Source organism: Anser anser (assembly GCF_964211835.1).
Source record: "Anser anser genome assembly, contig: HAP1_SCAFFOLD_51, whole genome shotgun sequence".
NCBI classification, from domain to species: Eukaryota; Metazoa; Chordata; class Aves; order Anseriformes; family Anatidae; genus Anser; species Anser anser.
The window spans coordinates 972,326-990,176 of NW_028154169.1; the positions used below are offsets into that span (position 1 = coordinate 972,326).

The 17,851-nt window shown below is 51.0% G+C and overlaps 2 protein-coding genes across 2 annotated transcripts; one reads left to right on the forward strand and one right to left on the reverse strand.

The window, feature by feature from the left end:
- Positions 1-4,928: 4,928 nt before the first annotated feature.
- Positions 4,929-5,991, reverse strand: LOC310890460 (olfactory receptor 14C36-like; the record flags this gene model as incomplete). The annotated part of the gene is made up of 1 exon (XM_083852816.1): positions 4,929-5,991. Exon 1 carries the CDS (start codon positions 5,841-5,843, stop codon positions 4,929-4,931), a length of 915 nt encoding a protein of 304 aa, XP_083708942.1. The 5' UTR covers positions 5,844-5,991.
- Positions 5,992-13,798: 7,807 nt separating this feature from the next.
- LOC310890443 (olfactory receptor 14C36-like) lies at positions 13,799-16,793 on the forward strand. The gene has a single exon (XM_083852801.1). The coding sequence runs from the start codon at positions 14,419-14,421 to the stop codon at positions 15,349-15,351; it is 933 nt and encodes a 310-aa protein (XP_083708927.1). The 5' UTR covers positions 13,799-14,418; the 3' UTR covers positions 15,352-16,793.
- The last annotated feature ends 1,058 nt before the right edge of the window (positions 16,794-17,851 follow it).

Sequence of the window (17,851 nt, forward strand, 5' to 3'; positions counted from 1 at the left end):
AGACTACCAGGCTATTTGAGAAACTGACGTGACAATTTTTCCTATTATTTTTCTTTATTATTTTCATAAACTTTGATACTGATTTAAATAGTATTATTCTTTACTGGTATACTTCCTGTTCATTAATATACTTACTTTGACTAAATCTTCTAATCTACTTGTAGAATTAGGCTTCCAGTGTAGATATCAACATTAAAGAAGCCATCAGAAATTCACTGGTCTCAGCTGCCATCTCTTCCCATCTCCTCTGGTGCTGGGGGAGCAGCCCCAGTACGCAGGAGGGTCTTAAAGCTAGGAGCCCAGCTGCCACATGAAGGAGCAACCCTGGTGGCCTTTGGGGTTACCCCTCACTGCTGGCTGGTCTCTACCTCTCTTCTGTGTGGGACAGTGGGCTGGACTTGGAGCTGCCTTCTTGATTGCCTATGTAAACAATAACTGGCCTTTGACTTATCTGTCTGGCAGTGTCCCACTGGTGCTGGGGCTGATGGCAAATGGCATCCTGGAGCGGAATCTGGAGCTGCTCTGTGCCAGGCCTCTTGTGCTGGCCTGGGAAACAAGGCTGGCCATGCGGGCACACACACTCTGTGCTGGGGATCTCCCAGACAAGAGATCAGGGCTCCTGCAGCTTCACGGAACTCCATTTCCTGAGCCGTGGCTGGCCCCAGCCCAGGGTCAGCTGGGGAGGCCCAGAGCCACCTTTGTCCCAGCAGCTGCGGTGCCTTGCGAGGGGCTGGGGCGGTGGTGGCTGTGCCCACAGCCCTGCAGTAGCCTGCGGTGGGCACTGCCCTGGGGCCAGTCCAGCCTGGAGAGGGCAGGGAGATGGGGAGAGGTGGGCAGGGGCTGGGCTGGGCTGGGCAGTGCCCGGCAGAGGGCAACAGCAGCATCAGGGAGCGGTGGGAGCATGCAGGGGAGGGCTCCCAGCAGGGCTTGGTGCTGCAGGGCCAGGGCTGCGTGAAGGGAGCCCAGAGCTGCAGGGGCAGGGGAGAGGAGGCCTGGTCTCCTGCAGGTCCTTTCTGATAGCGGCAAATCCAGGGAAGTACCTCAAATACAACAGGGTCTCTGGTGGTTTTCCCTGATTGCTTATGGTCAGAGAGCAAAACTCTGCCACAATACCCAGTCATTTCATTAGTACTTAACTAATAAAGCAACTACTCATCATTTCAAATGATTCAATCCCTTCCATAAAATGTCACACAATGTAGTTTCTACCATGAAGAAGTATGAACTTTCAGGATGTATGTTCATTGCAGGAGAAGAAATACTGATCTTCACCTGTACTTGCATTGTCATCACTATTCTATCATGGTGTGCTCCCTCATCTTCCAGGCACAAAACCCATCTTGATTACACAGAACATGCTGAATCTCCCTTTTCCAGCTGCCTGTCTGGACCTATGCACTTCCCATGGTTCTCCTGGTTTGCCCTCCCCTTACTCTTTGATCATTCAGACCACTCTCACCGACCCAGTTGCTGCTTTGAGCTTCAGGTAGAAGCAGCCCAGCTTGCCCATCTATCAGCAGTCTGTCTAATTGTTTCCTTAGCAAGAACCTCATTATTTATTATTGAATTCATATGATGTGGATTAATACTTACACTATAATTTTGTAAGTGGAAACCTGTTGGTTTCCCTTCTGCTTAGGGTTTCAGGTCTCTAGTTAGGGTATGGGAAAGCTTCGTGGTTTAGGGTTGCATTTAGGTCTGCCAATAAGTCTAGGATTAAATATAGCATTTAAATGCTAGTGTTAAGGGCAGGGATTAGGGTGAGCAAGAGAGTAAAGGTAAGGGAAAGGGGCTATGGGCTGAGTTTTCCTTCAAGGGATACTTTGAGTTCTGCATTACAGTAGTGGATTCCTATCAGGGTGTTGGACTAATGTTTATGTTGAGGGATTAATGTTACTGTTGAAAATAGTGTAAAGGCCATACATAACTTTTTAAAGTCAGTGTTACAGCAGCATCAACATCACATGAACCCTCTTACCTCTACAAATGTAAGCTTCCAAGCTCCTCTTCCCTTCCTCTTCCCTACCCCAAATCTCACATCTCTCCTGGCCAGGCTACTCCTGACCTCCCCATAGCAGTCATCTAACTGGCATCAGCTTTCTGATGGCTTTCGTTATATCAGAGTACCTGTCTCACCTCTGTTGGCTACTCTATTCCATAGTATTAGAGTATATACTCTGTTGGCTATTCTATTCTTTTACTATGAAAGCCTCCCACAGGAATTGTTAGGGCAGATAATTGGAGGCCATGATTACAGACAGGCAAAGGTACTGTGCTGAGAAAATCTCGTTTTGTTTTGGCGAAGCAGAAGGTCCAAGGCCTGATCCCAGCCACTGGAGGAGAGATCCTGCACCCCCATGTCTCACTCAGAGATCTTCCTGGGGTCTGTGGAGTAGGGGGCGATGCCCACAATACCATGTGAAGGACAATGGTATGACACCTCCCAGCATTTGCACAGGTTGAAAGGAGAATACATGGTCCCAGTGCCATGAGTATAACATATCTCCTCATAAGCCATGGCTGTGGGGACATAGATGTTGGTGCTGCTGAAGCCTTCCATTCTTGTCAGAGCCCTCTGCCTTCTCCTCTGCAGGCTTTCCTATACTGTCCCACACTTCTCTGAAGGCTGCAGACAGCCACTTCTCTTCCCCACCTTGCTCTCACTCTGGTATTCCCATGATTTCACTGAAGCCTCTCCACTCTCGCCAGCTGTTCCTTCAAACACAAGGGCATGGGCTGATCCAAACTCCCTCTGGGTGACCTCTGGACCCACAGCACCAGTTCCAGTGCCTCACCTCGAAATCTAGAATTTCATCTGAATTTCTAATCTAAATGTACCCTCTCTAAGTTTAAAACTATTCCCTTTGTCCTATCACTGCACACCCTGAGAAAAAGTCTCTCCCCAGCTTTCCTGTTGGCCCCCTTTAAGTAGCGGATGGACGCTATAAGGTCTCTTCAGAGCCTTCTCCAGGCTGAACAACCCCAACTCCCTCAGCCTGTTTTAATAGGAGAGGTGCTCCAGCCCCTTGATCATCCTTGTAGTCCTTGTCTGGACTCGCTCTTACAGCTTCATGTCATTCTTATATTGGGAGCCCCAGAGCTAAATGCAGTACTCCAGGTGGGGACTCAGGAGAGCAGAGAAGAGGGGGAGAATCACCTCATCCATTCTCCACCCAGCCTGTATCTGTGCTTGGGATTGCCCTGACCCAGGTGCAGGACCAGATGGTGGTTGGACCAGATCTTGAAGGTCTTTCCCAACCTTAATGATTCTCTGATTCCGTGACCTTGCGCTTGCCCATGTTGAACTTCATGAGATTCCTACAAGCAACCTCTCAAGTCTGTCTGGGTCCTTACCTCCAAGAAGGAACATAACAAACTGTATACAGGCCTTGTTCGTGTAAGGGTCTTACTGGGAATGTAGGCAGAGGGGGATCTCACAATCAGCATGCCAACCAGGTGTCTGCTTGTACTGGGTCTGTTTGGGATGGAGTTAACTTTCCCTGCAGTGGCCCACATTGTGTTGTGCTCTGCGCAAGGTGAAGTTGGTCAAGGACTCAACCTAGTTGGCATCAGCCACAAATGAGCTGAAAATGTGCTCCACGCCGTCATAAAGGGAGATAGTAAACAGGATCAAGAGTGTTGGCCCAAGTGCCCATCACTAAGGGATGCTGCTGGTAACTGGCTGCCAAGAGGACTTTCTACCATTAATGTCCAGCCACCTTCCCCTCCCCATCATCATCCCCTTCTTTGGTCCAAATATCACCAGTCTGGCTAAAGGAAGACTCCAGGAGACCATTTAAAGACTTTGATAATGTCCAGGTTCACCACATTCCTTTCTTTCCCCTCCCCAACTGCTTCAGCAATCCCTTGGTTTTCCTCCATGTACCTGAAGATGGCTGTGGCAAGACTTTCCCCATTATGTCCGCTAGGGCAGAGGTGACAATTGCAATTATCCTCACCTTTTTTTTTATTTTTTTATTTTTTGTCATTCCTTAAGATGCGTTTGATGCCTGCCTTTTCTAAGTCCCCAAAAATCTTGCTGATCCAAACGCCTGATGGACCAGTCCAGAAAGGCAGGGTAGTGTGACATAGCAGAGAGGGGCATCTGCAATGAACCTGTGCAAGGGGGGTGACAGGAATCTCACCAGGACAGTGGTTTTTTTTGTTTTTTTTTGGTTTTTTTGTTTTTTTCTGGAGCCACAGAGGGCAATGCCAGGCTCTGTGAGGTGTCCACATCTCAGCTGGCCTCCTGTGCTCCTCAGACACACGGGACTGTTGAGAGACATGAGTCCCTGCCTTGCACACACAGAGGCAGTGCACTGAAGTGCCTGCAGTGTCCCTCTGGCTCCTGCAGCCACTGCCAGAGGCTGGGAGACACCTCAGACCTGCAGTGCCTCACCCTGCTCTGCCCTCCTCTGAGACACCCCAGGGCATGAGAAAGGGGCACAGGGATCTTGGTTCAAGGAAGCACATCCCAGAGCTGCCTTCAGGTGGCTTCCCAGGGGATGTTACTTGGCCTCGTGACACTGTCTGCTGTCTGGACTTCATGAGACTTGTAGGAATAGATGATGGCCTTTGTGCTCGTGTTCATCTCTCCATGTGCATATGATGTTGCTGCTGGCACCAGCAGCAAAGGGTTTCTCTTCCCATGTCTCCCCTGCACACACAGGGGGCTCTGCTCTTCTCCTGTAACATCCCATCTCCCATGGAGCATTTCCCAGGTAAGCACGTCTGCGCTGGCCTGGACAGCCGCTGTGGAACCCCTTCCCCATGCAACCCACTTTCTACACAGCCTCAAGCTGCTGGCACTACCCTGCAGAGTATTTAAAATGACCACAAAACCAAAAGAATAACTCTTGTGTCTGTAATGTGTTCCATTATCAGTCATATGCAGAAGATGACGGGCAATTTCTTGATTTTGAAAAACATCAAGGCATCAGTTTCCTTAAAGCATCCTTCAGCTCCTGATTCCTCATGCTGTAGATGAGGGGGTTCACTGCTGGAGGCACCACCGAGTAGAGAACTGCCACCACCAGGTCCAGGGATGGTGAAGAGATGGAGGGGGGCTTCAAGTGGGCAAACACGACAGTGCTGAGAAACAGGGAGACCACGACCAGGTGAGGGAGGCATGTGGAAAAGGCTTTGTGCCGGCCCTGCACTGAAGGCATCCTCAGAACCACCCTGAAAATCTGCACATAGGACAGCACAATGAAAACAAAACATCCAAAGCCTAAATAAACACTAAACACAAGTGCCCCAACTTCCCTGAGGTAGGAATCTGAGCAGGAGAGCTTGAGGATGTGGGGGATTTCACAGAAGAACTGGTCCACAGCATTGCCTTGGCAGAGGGGCAGGGAAAATGTATTGGCCGTATGCAGGACAGCAGTGAGAAAGCCACTGCCCCAGGCAGATGCTGCCATCTTGGCACAAGCTCTGCTGCCCAGGAGGCTCCCGTAGTGCAGGGGCTTGCAGATGGCAATGTAGCGGTCGTAGGCCATGACGGTGAGAAAAGAGTATTCTGCTCCAAACAAGAAGACAAAAAAGAAGACCTGGGCAGCACATCCTTGATAGGAGATGGCCCTTGTGTCCCACAGGGAATTGGCCATGGGTTTGGGGAGAGTGGTGGAGATGCATCCCAGGTCAATGAGGGCAAGGTTGAGGAGGAAGATGTACATGGGGATGTGGAGGCGGTGGTCGCAGGCTACAGCGGTGAGGATGAGGCCGTTGCCTAGGAGGGCAGCCAGGTAGATGCCCAGGAAGAGTCCAAAGTGCAGGAGCTGCAGTTCCCGCGTGTCTGCAAATCCCAGGAGGAGGAACTCGCTCACAGAGCTGCTGTTGGACATTTCATAAAATTCATCAGGGAGACTGACCAATGAGAAAAAATATAGAATGTTAGGAGAAAATTCTCTGAGCAAAACTCAGTTAAGTCCCTATTACAGCCTTTACATTTCCTTTTTTCCAAGAGGATATTTTTGCACATCCCTGGCTGGAGCCACTGGAGCTTTGCACTGGCTAATTTCCTTCACACAGCAGCTGCCCCTGCCCAGCAGCTCCTGATGGGTCAACTCTGTTCCACAGCAGTGGTACACGGAGGGTCCACCAGGGCCATGGGCTCCCTTTGTGGAGTGAGGGGTGTTTGGTTGTGTGATTCCATGTGTGTCTTCCATGTTCACCACCCTGAGAGATGAAATGAGTACGTGGACCACTTGTGTCTGGCAGGAGAGAACAGGGAGTTTTATTTAAACATTCTGCTTTAACCTCCTTGCACAGCACTCCCTGTCAGAATCAGACACCACCAGCTGCCATGCTGGGCAAGGGAGAGAAGCAGGCATGTGCAGGCAGGGCGGACCCAAGCCAGTGCAGAGGCTGAGCTGTCGGTGAGGTAGAGCATGTCCTTACACCCCTGTGCCACCTGCCCTGCAGAGACAGCAGAGGGTAAAGAGCTCTGGAGGATGTCTTCTGCCACAGAGGAAGGTGGCAGGAGTGGGTGCAGCAAATGTGTCTCCTTACACAGAGTTTAAGGATTCAGACACCCCATCCCATTTGGAAGATGTTGGCAATGTTAATTGGCAATTATCCTCTGCAGGAGCTCTGGCTGCACAAGATGTAGCTCCTGCCCTGGACAATACGGCCTTAAAGGAAGAGGAGAGGGAGATTCTCCATGCCATGACAGAAGTTGTGCTGGGTAGGAGAGGAGACCAGCAGCTGCTGCAAGGAAGGCGCCTGCAGTGCAGGAATGGAAGGGAGGGATCAACTCCCTCTCACTGCCTGCCCATGTCCCTGCTGCCTGCAGCTGTCCCTGCCAACAGCTGCTTCTCTGTCCCCACCTCTCCTCCTGTCCATGCTCACAGACCCCATCCCAGCCGCTGTGTGCCCAGCTCTGCCCTGCAGATAAATCCCGGGGACAGGGACAGGTATAGAGACCTCTCCCTGTCTACCGGTCCTGAAGAACAGCTCAGAAGAAGCCTGGTGCGGTCTATAAGAAGAGAGAAGGGAAGGGATATTCTCAGGTTCATAACTAATTTGTTTACTTCTCAGTTCAGTGCAATAGGAAGCTCAGTCACCTGTGCAAATTCCGCCACTCTGTTAACATAGAACCTGCCCAAAAATCAGAGCAGGAAAATGCAGGCAGAGACTGCAGAAAGTGCCTTCTCTTTGCAGGCAGCCCCTGCCATGCCCTTTCTCTGTCAAAACTTTCTGGGCAATGCCCCAGGAGTGCTGTGGGGCTGTGAGCAGCCTGCCCCAGGCAGCAGGCTCTGGGCAGCAGCAGGACCCTGCCCTGCCCTGCTGTGCCATGCCGTGCCATGTCGGGGGGGCTCCTTCCAGCCGCAGCTTCTCCCCGCAGCCCCTGGGCAGCTCCCCGGGCAGGCTGAGTGCTGAGCCTGGCAGGCGGCAGAGGCCCTGCCCCGCCACACAGACCCTGGGGCACAGCAGGGACCCTGCTCTGCACCACAGCCCTGGGCACCCCTGCAGGTGCCCTGCAGCACCTTCTCCTCCACACTGCACAAGCCATGAGAGACATCCTGGCAGGTCGTGGCCAGGCAGAGACATCTTGGATCCAGGAGCCCTTTCCAGGAACCTCCCCTGCACTGTCCTTCAGCCGGAGACTTACCATGTGCAGAGCTGTGAAGATTTCTCCTGCACTGAGCTCTCCTCTGCCCGCACCCTCCACGCTGCCCGAAATCCCTTTCTGCCTGGGTCTGCTGTGGTCAGAGCCCCCAGCCCTACTGTGCTTTGCAGAGGAGCTGCTCCTGGGCAGAGCTGTCTCTCTGCACCAGGGCCCTCTTGCCAGGAGCTCTCTCTGTCCCACGAGCCCAGCCTAGCTCAGCAGCAGAGGCCCAGCCCAAGGCATTGTAATCACCCCTCCGGTGGCTTTGGTGATGAGCCCAAAAAATCTCAGGCACTGAGAGACAATTGAAGACATCTCTCAAGAAGTCCAAGTGTGATGCAAGTTTCCTGCAGTGTCCCCCCCAAGGGCCAGCACTGACACAGCCTCCCTTGGAGCTTGTTAGAGCAGAACACTGGAGGAAGTGAGGACAAGTAGACCAAGGCAGTGCGAACGTGACACTGATGTGTAGGAAAACTGGATGTTTTTCACCAAGCACAAGGGCCAGGCCTTGACCCCCCTGACCCTGGGAAGCGAGATCCTTTCCCTTCACACCTTGCTCAGGGCTCTTCCTGGGGCAGTAGGAGATGGGGATGTGCATTGCCAAATGCAAGAGAATGGTACGACCCCTGCCTGGTTCATGGGTGGTGGCAAGGAGGTAATGAAGCCCTGGTGCTTTAACGATAAGCTGTCTCTTCATAGGCCTCAGTGGCAGAGACAACAGCCAGAGCCATGGACACAAAGCCCTCGGTCCTGTTATGACTTTGAGCCTTGCTATAGCCCTTGCTCCTCTCCAAACCAGGATATCCTAGGGATCGAGTGCACCCTCAGTAAGTTTGCAGACGACACCAAGTTAGGACTGAATGTTGATCTACTCAAGGGTAGGAGGACTCTGCAGAGGGACCCAGATAGGCTGCACCCATGGGCTCAGGCCAACTGTATGAAGTTCAGCAAAGCTAAGTGCAAGGTCCTGCACTTGGGGCACAACAGCCCCATGCAATGCTGGGGGAAGGATGTCTGGACAGCTGCCCATGGGAAAAGGAACTTGGGATATTGGTGGATAGTCTGCTGAATATGAGCCAGCAGTGTGCTCAGGTAGCCAAGAAGGCCAACAGCATCCTGGCTTGTACCAGGAATACTGTGGTCAGCAGGAGTAGGGAAGTGATTGTCTCTCTGTACTCAGCCCTGGTGAGGGCACACCTTGAGTACTGCATTCAAGCGCATGGGCCCCCAGCACAAGAAGGACATGGATCTATTAGAACGAGTCCAGAGGAGGGCCATGAGGATGATCAATGGGCTGGAGCATCTGTCCTATGAAGACAGGCTGAGGGAGTTGGGGTTGTTCAGCCTGGAGATGAGCAGGCTCTGGGGAGAGCTTACAGTGGCCTTCTACTACGCTTTCCTGGGCACTCCCCAGGAAAGCTGGGGAGGGACTCTTCATCAAAGAGTGTAGTGATAGGACTAGGGGTAATGGTTTTAAACTGAAAGAAGGTAGATTGAAATTAGACCTTAGGAAGAAGTTCTCTACTCAGAGGGTGATTAGGCACTGGAACGGGCTGCCCAGAGAAGTTGTGGATGCCCCAGCCCTTAATGCATTCAAGGCCAGGTTGCATGGGGCTTTCAGCGACCTGGTCTAGTTGAAGGTGTCTCTGCGCATGTCAGGGGACTTGGAATTATGTGATCTTTAAGGTCCTTTCATACCCAAACTATTATGTGATTCTGTAAATATGAAGCACAGCACCATACCAGCTACTAGGAAGAAAAAATTACTCTATTGCAGCCAAAACTAGGACAATATCCACCCCTCATTCCATACCATGTTTGTCATGCTCAGGTCTGACACTTTCCAATTAATCACCATCACCTTTTCTGTCTTTTGATAAGCACACAAAAATATCCTAAGTCTATTGGTGTATATAGTAATAATAATAATAATAGTAATAATAATAATAATAATAATAATAATAACAACAACAACAACAATAAAATCTTATTCCGTTTCTCTTTCACCTCCCCCTTCTCCTCCAGGCTAATTACAATAGCTCTTCAAAGCTTTGAATATCCTTGGGTTGGTCAAACCGGCATGCTCCTATTTTTACATCTCCTGAATGTGTTTCAGGTTTTGTATAAGTTTAAAACAACTACTTAAACATGCCCTCCAGGGATCTGCCCCAAGGCAGGAGAGTTAGGAGTGGCAGGGAGTGTGGGAGGATATGGGCAGGCACCTAGAGCAGTGGGCACCTCTAGTGCTTTGGAACTTCACCCCAGAGCAAGTGCAGAATCCTGAAAATCTGGTTAAATGCTTGACAAAGGTGTGTCATCACCCTGGCAATTCCAAAGAGACACAAATCACTGCAATGTGCTGGGCCTTGACCTATGCTTAACAAGCCACAATCAACTCCTCCCCAGTCCCTATGACTTTTCCTGCAGGCACACACCAGTCCCTCTGACAGGCCCAGGAGCCACTACCACCCTTGTGAAGGGCCCAGCAGCCACTCCAAACCCTGCAACAGGCCCTGCAGCTGCTCCAGCTCCTGAGATGGGCCTAAATTTAAACCGACCCCTGTGACAGAACCTATAGCCACTCCAAAAGCTGAGATAGGCCCTGCAGCCACTCCAACTCCTCTGAAAGGCCCTGCAACCAGAGCAACTCCTGTGTTGGGCCCTGCAGCCACTCCAGTCCCTATCATGGGCCCCATGGCTGGGCCAGAGAACCAACCTGTGTCAGTATCGGTTGCCTCTACATGCAAGAGAAAACAATGGGTCTGAAAGTCAGTTTTTCTTTAGAAATGAAAGAAACTTCTACCCGGACAAGAAAGGAGGAAGAAGATGAGGCAGGTTTCTCCAAAGCTGGGCCATCATGGAAGCAGGAGGACAAAGAAGAAGAGATCTTATAAACATCAGAAACCAAGTGATCCCTTTCCCAGTGTAAGCTATGAGATATGGGAAATTATTTCAGCCACCATCTTGGTGAGTATGTTGTCAGCTGGCTGCTCCATTGCTGGGAGAACAGTGCCAATAGCCTGGAATTAGAGGACAGGGAAGCCAAGCAGCCGGAATCACCCTCTACTGAAGGAGTAATTGGCAAAGCCATTGGAAAAGGACACAAGGAACTTAATCCTGTCATGCCTGAAGGAAAGGTATCCCTTCAAGAAAGATCTTGTATGTCAACCAGGAAAGTGGACCAACATGCAGAGGGGTGTCCGGTACCTGAGGGAATTAGCCATGCTGAAGGCGATTAGTAGAAACTTAGACAACAAACAGCTATCCAAAGATCTAGATGAAGTCAAATACACATGACCCATATGGCAGAAGTTTGTACAGAGCACACCATCATCATATGCCAACTCATTGGCAGAAATGAGCTAGAAAGACCAAGAGGAACCCACAGTGGATGAATTGGCTAGGCTACTATGGCATTACAAAGAAAGTCTCTCTTCTTCCCTATGGGCCTGCATCTCATTCAGAGAGAAACTTTCTCACGAGATGCAAGAACTACAAGAGAATACATCTTCCTCCACACCTGCACGAACCAATACCTCAACTATCAGGTGTAAGCATCTCTCTGCTCAAGTTGATATAGTGGGGGCATACTATGTGCCACCCTGTGGTTTGAACTGTGTGACCATGGAAAGGCCATGTGAAAATGGGATGCAAAAATCTACCTCGACCCTAGAGGCATGGATACATGAAACGCAAGGAAAAACATTGGCATAAAGGAGTTCTGAGAAAATTGCTGCTCCAGTTTCTAGTGGGCAGTCCTCCAAACAGAGTAATGAATACTATGAGCAGGACTAGAGGGGCCCAGCCTCCATCCAGGGGGAGGAAGGGGACAATCGGGTGTCTTGGACTTTGAGGATTATTGGCCTGGCACATCAAACCCAAGAGTTAACTGTATTGGAGTCTGAAGTGAGTCTCACTGGGAAGGAGTGGCAAAAGCAACCCATTGAGACTGACCTGGAGGATCTGTGCAACCTTGACATAGACTGCTTCAGGAGAGGGTACTTCAGAGATCCACAAGGATATTGGTGGGCTTTTGGCATAGCTGCCTTGGAGACGGAGGACAGGGAACAGTTGTCTACCTGGCCCACTCTTTCACAGGACCCTTCTGCTGTGGAGGTGCTGATGGCCAATGAACAGCAGGTGCCAATCGCTACCGCAACAGTGCACCTGAGGCAATATTGCATTAACAGAGACTCCCTGATTCCCATGCATGAGCTGGTTCATTGACTGGAGAGCCAAGGAATGATCAGCAACACTTGCTCAACCTTTAATAGTCCCATATGGATAGCGCAAAATTCTGATGGTGAGTGAAAAATAACGGTGGACTTCTGTGGCCTGAATGAAGTCACAACACCGCTGAGCGCTGCTGTGCCGGGCATGCTAGAACTTCATTCAGTACGAACTGGAGTCAAAGGCAGCCAAGTGTTATGCCACAATTAATATTGCTAATGCATTTTTCTACATCCCTTTGGCAGCAATGTGAAGGCCACACTTTGCTTTCACATGGAGGGCCGTCCTGTCCACCTGGAATTGACTGCCACAGGGCTGGATGCACAGCCCTACCATTTGCCGTGGGTTGATCCAGACTGCTCTAGAATAGGGGGAAGCTCCTGAACACCTGCAATACCTTGATGACATCACTACTTGGGGTAGCACAGCAGAAGAAGTATTTGAGAAAGGGAAGCAAATGTTCCAGATCCTTCTGAAAGCTTGTATTGTCCTAAACCAAAGTAAGCTCAAGGGACCTGCACAGGAGATCCTAATGCAGGCTGTCCAGATTCAGGGGGACCCCTGCTTGGGGAAAGGTTGGGCATGGGTCAGTGTGTGATGAGCAATTGCATTGTGCATCACTTGCTTTATACATATAATAATAATAAAAATAAAATTTATTATTTATTATTAGTATTGTTACTGTTATTACTATCTCTTCATTTTCTGTCCTTTTAAACTATCGTTATTTCAACCCATTGTCTTTTGGGACGTGGGTGTGAGCTAAAATCTATGTGGTGCTGAGGTGCCTAACAGGTTAAAGCACAACATGTTTGACAACCACAGTCCAACAGCACAAATCACATTTTAAAAAATAAGTCTCTGACATCTACAGAGAGAAGCAGTCGGTGATGACTTGAGTCTGCTTGAAACACCACACCCCAGGAGAGACTTAAGGAGCTGTCAGCTCTGAGGCCTTGGGGACACCTCGAGGGAGTCTAATGGCACAGAGCAAGTGATCAGCAGTTGGACTCGATGATCCTTATGGGTCCCTTCCAACTGAGGATATTCTATAATTCTATGATGCCAGTGTCGGGTGCTGTGCTGCTGAGATGGCCGGGCTCCTGGGCCCAAGGGGAACTCCTGGCAAGAGGGCCCTGGTGCAGAGAGACAGCTCTGCCCAGGAGCAGCTCCTCTGCACAGCGCAGCAGGGCTGGGGGCTCTGACCGCAGGTGGCACGGGGAGAGGAGAGAAGGAGAGAGAGCTTGGAGGCAGTGAGGAGTGCAAAAAGAGAGGGCAGTGTGTGGCAGGACAGATCTGCAGACTCTAGACACTGTGAGTCTCTGGCAGCAGGGCAACGCAGGTGCAGTTGCCAAAGGGCTCTTCTACAGCTGGCACATCTGATGGCTGACAGCATCTGTCAGGATAGGTCTCTCTGTTTATGCTGTGCTTTAGAGAATGGCATTTATGAGGGGGCATTTGAAGAGGAAGATCGAGGCTTGATTTATCTGAAGGGTAAGGATTTTTCTGCAGTCTGTGCTTTCAGATTCCTGCAGTGGAGGGGAGGCAGGTTTCATGGTAATGTGTTGTCAGGATTGTACAGGAAACTGAGACTCCTGGAGCATTGCACTGAGAAATCAATATGTCAGTGATGAAATTTGTAAAGTACCTTCCCAAACCTCATCTCACAGACTGCACCAACATCATATTGTGGTCCTCTCAGGTTTGATCCAAGCTGATCTTTAGGAGCTACAAATCCCCTGTCTTTGGGAGGTGTCTGCAGGCCAAAGAAGAGCAAAAAGCATTTGCAGTGAGCATAAGCTGTGTTCTCTGCAGGCAGAGCTGCAGCAGAGGAGGGTCTGCTGAGTGTCCGTCTGTCCCTCCCTGGCCTTGCCTCCCCTGACAGCAGCACACTGGCATTCTTCTTGTCTTCTCCAGCTGGCCATGCTGCTGCTATTCTTGTTTCCAGGCTGGCTGGGGATGGGGGTTTCACATGCAAATGGAGTGAGCCCTCGGTGTGCTTGGGTGGAAGTGGGATACGGGGACAGGGTGAGGGGTCTGGAGATGGGCACTTTGAGCCCTGATTCAGCAGTGTCCTGGTTCTTTTCAGGTGAACATGTAGTTATCCTGCAGCTCATACACATGCTAGCAGAAGAGACCAGCCTTTTTTGACAGACTGGCTGTCCCCTCTGAAGGGCACTCTGCACTAAAGGGACAGTCCCTTTGTATCTCAGGGTCCACAAGGTTTCACGTGGAGTGCAGAAGGAATGAAAATATACAAAGATGAATTTCTCACAGCCCTGCTCTGCAGTTGGGTGAATTCGGAACAGCAATGCGGATAATCACAACATATCAGGAGTGAATTTAATCAAGGATTCCCACATGTTCCCCTTTCCTTATTGTTCTAGATGAGGACTGACTACTACATTGACCACCGCAAAGTCCCCTTCTTCCAGGGACACCCTCAGTCAGTGTCTTATAACTCATGAAAGGGACCTGACCAATGTCTGCTTGTGAGGCCGAAAATGAGTTAGTTATAATCAGATAAATCTGTACTACCTTTTACGCCTTGAGCAGGACCCCATGCCCAGAACCAGGAAATGCCCAACAGCAGCTCTGTGAGTGAGTTCCTCTTGCTGGCATTTGCAGACGCGCGCGAGCTGCAGCTCCTGCACTTCGGGCTCTTCCTAGGCATCTACCTGGCTGCCCTCCTGGGCAACGGCCTCATCCTCACCGCCATAGCCTGCGACCACCGTCTCCACACCCCCATGTACTTCTTCCTGCTCAACCTTGCCCTCCTCGACCTTGGATCCATCTCCACCACTCTCCCCAAAGCCATGGCCAATTCCCTGTGGGACACAAGGGCCATCTCCTATCAAGGATGTGCTGCACAAGTCTTATTTTCTGTCTTCTTGGTTGGAGCAGAATACTCTTTTCTCACAGTCATGGCCTACGACCGCTACATTGCCATCTGCAAGCCCCTGCACTACGGGAGCCTCCTGAGCAGCAGAGCTTGTGCCAAGATGGCAGCAGCTGCCTGGGCCAGTGGCTTTCTCACTGCTGTCCTGCACACAGCCAATACATTTTCAGTGCCCCTCTGCCAAGGCAATGCTGTGGACCAATTCTTCTGTGAAATCCCCCAGATCCTCAAGCTCTCCTGCTCAGATGCCTACCTCAGGGAAGTTGGGGCACTCGTGTGTAGCATTTCTTTAGTCCTTGGTTGTTTTGTTTTCATTGTGCTGTCCTATGTGCAGATCTTCAGGGCAGTGCTGACGATGCCCTCTGAGAAAGGCCGGCACAAAGCCTTTTCCACGTGCCTCCCTCACCTGGCCGTCGTCTCCATCTTTGTCAGCACTATCACGTTTGCCTCCCTGAAGCACCCTTCAAACTCACTCCCACCCCTGGACCTGGTGGTGTCATTTCTGTACTCGGTGGTGCCTCCAGCAGTGAACCCCCTCATCTACAGCATGAGGAACCAGGAACTGAAGGATGTTATAAACAAACAATTAACGTGTTTCTTAAAGCATCAGTAAAGTTCTCGTCAATTTATCCATTCTGCTAGCATATCCAAAAAGAGTTCAGGGAATCTTTCATTATTAATATTCTTTACTATTATTTTAGCAAATATGTGATATTTTGAGTTAAATGTTAATCTTAGCAACCTGCCTGTTCATTATTTTATTTACTATTGGGTCATCTAATCTACCTATAGAACTAGGCTTCCTCTGTAGGTATAGACAATAAAAAATCCATGAGAACCTCAATGGTATCAGCTGCCATCTCTTCCCATCTCCTCTGGAGCTTGGAGAGCAGCCCCATGCACGACAGGCTCGGGGCCAAGAGCCCAGCTGCAACATGGGCGGGCAGCCCCGGTGGCCCTCGGGGCTGCCCCTCACTGCCTGCTGGGCTCTGCCTCTCTGCTGCCTTCGGGTCAGGGCTGCTGCATCCCTGAAGCCATGGCCATGGCCAGCAGCAGGACAAGACCTTTTCACTGCTGCTCTCTTTTGGCTTCTACATTGTTCTCTTGTGCTTCTTGTATTTGGGTTATCCCTGAGGTCTCGTGTACCTTGCTGACAGTCCTGTTGTCTCTGCAGTGGCATCCCTGTGGCTGCAGGCAGCAGCAGGCACTGTGCAGCCCTGTGTCACAGCTGGCCTCCCTGATACCACGGCAGTAACAAAAGGGGCTGCTCAGGGCAAACCTAGAACCCTGGATGCCTTTTCCAAAGCTGCTGCCAAGTATAGAGCCAAGGGGTTGCTCCCTGCTCTTCTGTTTTCTGGGATTCTTCATGAAGTGTAGGACACAGAATGAAAGTCCCAGGGTGGTGTGTGAGTAGCCAAGGACTGGACCAAGAGCTCTCTTTATGGCCTCACCTGTCTAATCTGACAACTGGTGTTGGACTCCTCTTCATGGGACTACGCACCCTGCAGTGGGGCGGATTGATGATGCCAGCCTGGAGGGGAATCTGGAGCTGCCAGGAGACATCAGGGAAACCCTAGGACAACGTGCTCATTAGGTAGTGATTAAAACCTCATAAAATTAGTGATCATCCAAAGAAGATTAGCAAAGGAAAAGGCGAATCAGAGGACTCTGTGGGCTAAGGAGGGCTCTGCAATGCCAGGGGAGGTGGTGAAGAGCCAGCAACTGAAGGCACATAAGACTGCACTGTAATTGAGGAGACCCTCTTCGAAGCCTCGTGGGCCAGGTCTGGTGCAGCACTTGTCCAGCACCCTGAGCAGCACGGGCAGTGGGGAGTCCCCACAGTGTCCCAGGGCACCACAGCCCCCTGGCTCTGCACAGCAGCACTGCCAGCTCAGGGCCCTGCAGGGAGCACGGGGAGGGAAGCAGCAATGGCCAGCCAGGCCAGCACAGACACACTGCCCTGGGCAAGGCTCTCTGGGAGCAGGGATGGCCCTGGGAAAGAGCAGGGCAGCATTTCTGGGCCTGCACAGATGGGTAAAGGAGAAGAGAAAGCTCTTTGTGCAGGCACCTGCTCCAGGCAGGCTGCTCTGTGCCTGGGCCAGGCCTCTTGTGCTGGCCTGGGGAGTGGGGCTGGCCCTGCGGGGCACAGGCACTCTGTTCTGGGGATCTCCCAGGCAAGAGACCAGGGCTCCTGCGGCTTCACAGACCTCCATTTCTTTGCACCATAGCCAGCCTCCTCCTTGCTCACCCCAGACAGCAACATGCATTGGCTGCCTCCTTCCTCCTCCTCTAGAGGGCAGAGGGGACAGAACAGCATAAATAAGTAAAACCCACAAATTGAGAGAAAGACACATAAGGAAGGGAAAGGAAAAGAAAAAAGAAAGAAATCAAAATCAAACGCTAAACATGATGAACATTTTGTAACTCATCAGTTCCCACCAGCAGACCGTTGGGCAGGCAGTCTCTGAGAAACTGCCACCTTGTCTTGGAAAGATGACCCCAATATGTATTGCTGAGCACTATGTTATGTGCCATGGAATGTCCATTTGGTCAGGCTGGGTCAGCTGTCACAGCAGGTTCCCCTCCCAGCCTTTTGCCCACCCACAGCCGTGGGTGACCAACACTGCTCTGGTCATATATCAAAAACACAGCACCACAGGGGCTGATCTGCAGAGAGTAACTCTGTCCCATCCAGAGACAATAGAGGGCCCCACGCTGGACAAGAAGGATCCTTCTGAGATCTGGAAGGAGCCAGGAAGTCTTCATAAGGACCAGGACAATTGAGGAAGCCCAAAGGCCCTTCTGAAGGGTCACTGAGTGCCACCTGAGAGGCAGTGCTCTGCACTGGGGAGGGGAAGGAGAAAGACTTGAGTGGAGGCTGTGAGAAACGAGGAAATTCAGGGCTTTAGCAGATCCTTAAAGTACTGCCTGAGTCCCCAGATGGAAACCAGTGTATGTATGTGGGTGGAGGAGGAGGAATTGGTGAGTCATGGGACTGGGGAAGAGCTGAAGGACCCTGCGTGAAGCTGGGCTGATGGGGAACTGTCCACGTTGCATGTGTGCCTCAGCCTGGGACAAGGGGCCTGCCCGTGGTGCGGGATAGTTGGGCTGTG

What these genes read in the sequence shown, in the direction of transcription:
- LOC310890443 (XM_083852801.1), top strand. Translation starts at nt 14,419, where the DNA reads ATGCCCAACAGCAGCTCTGTGAGTGAGTTCCTCTTGCTGGCATTTGCA.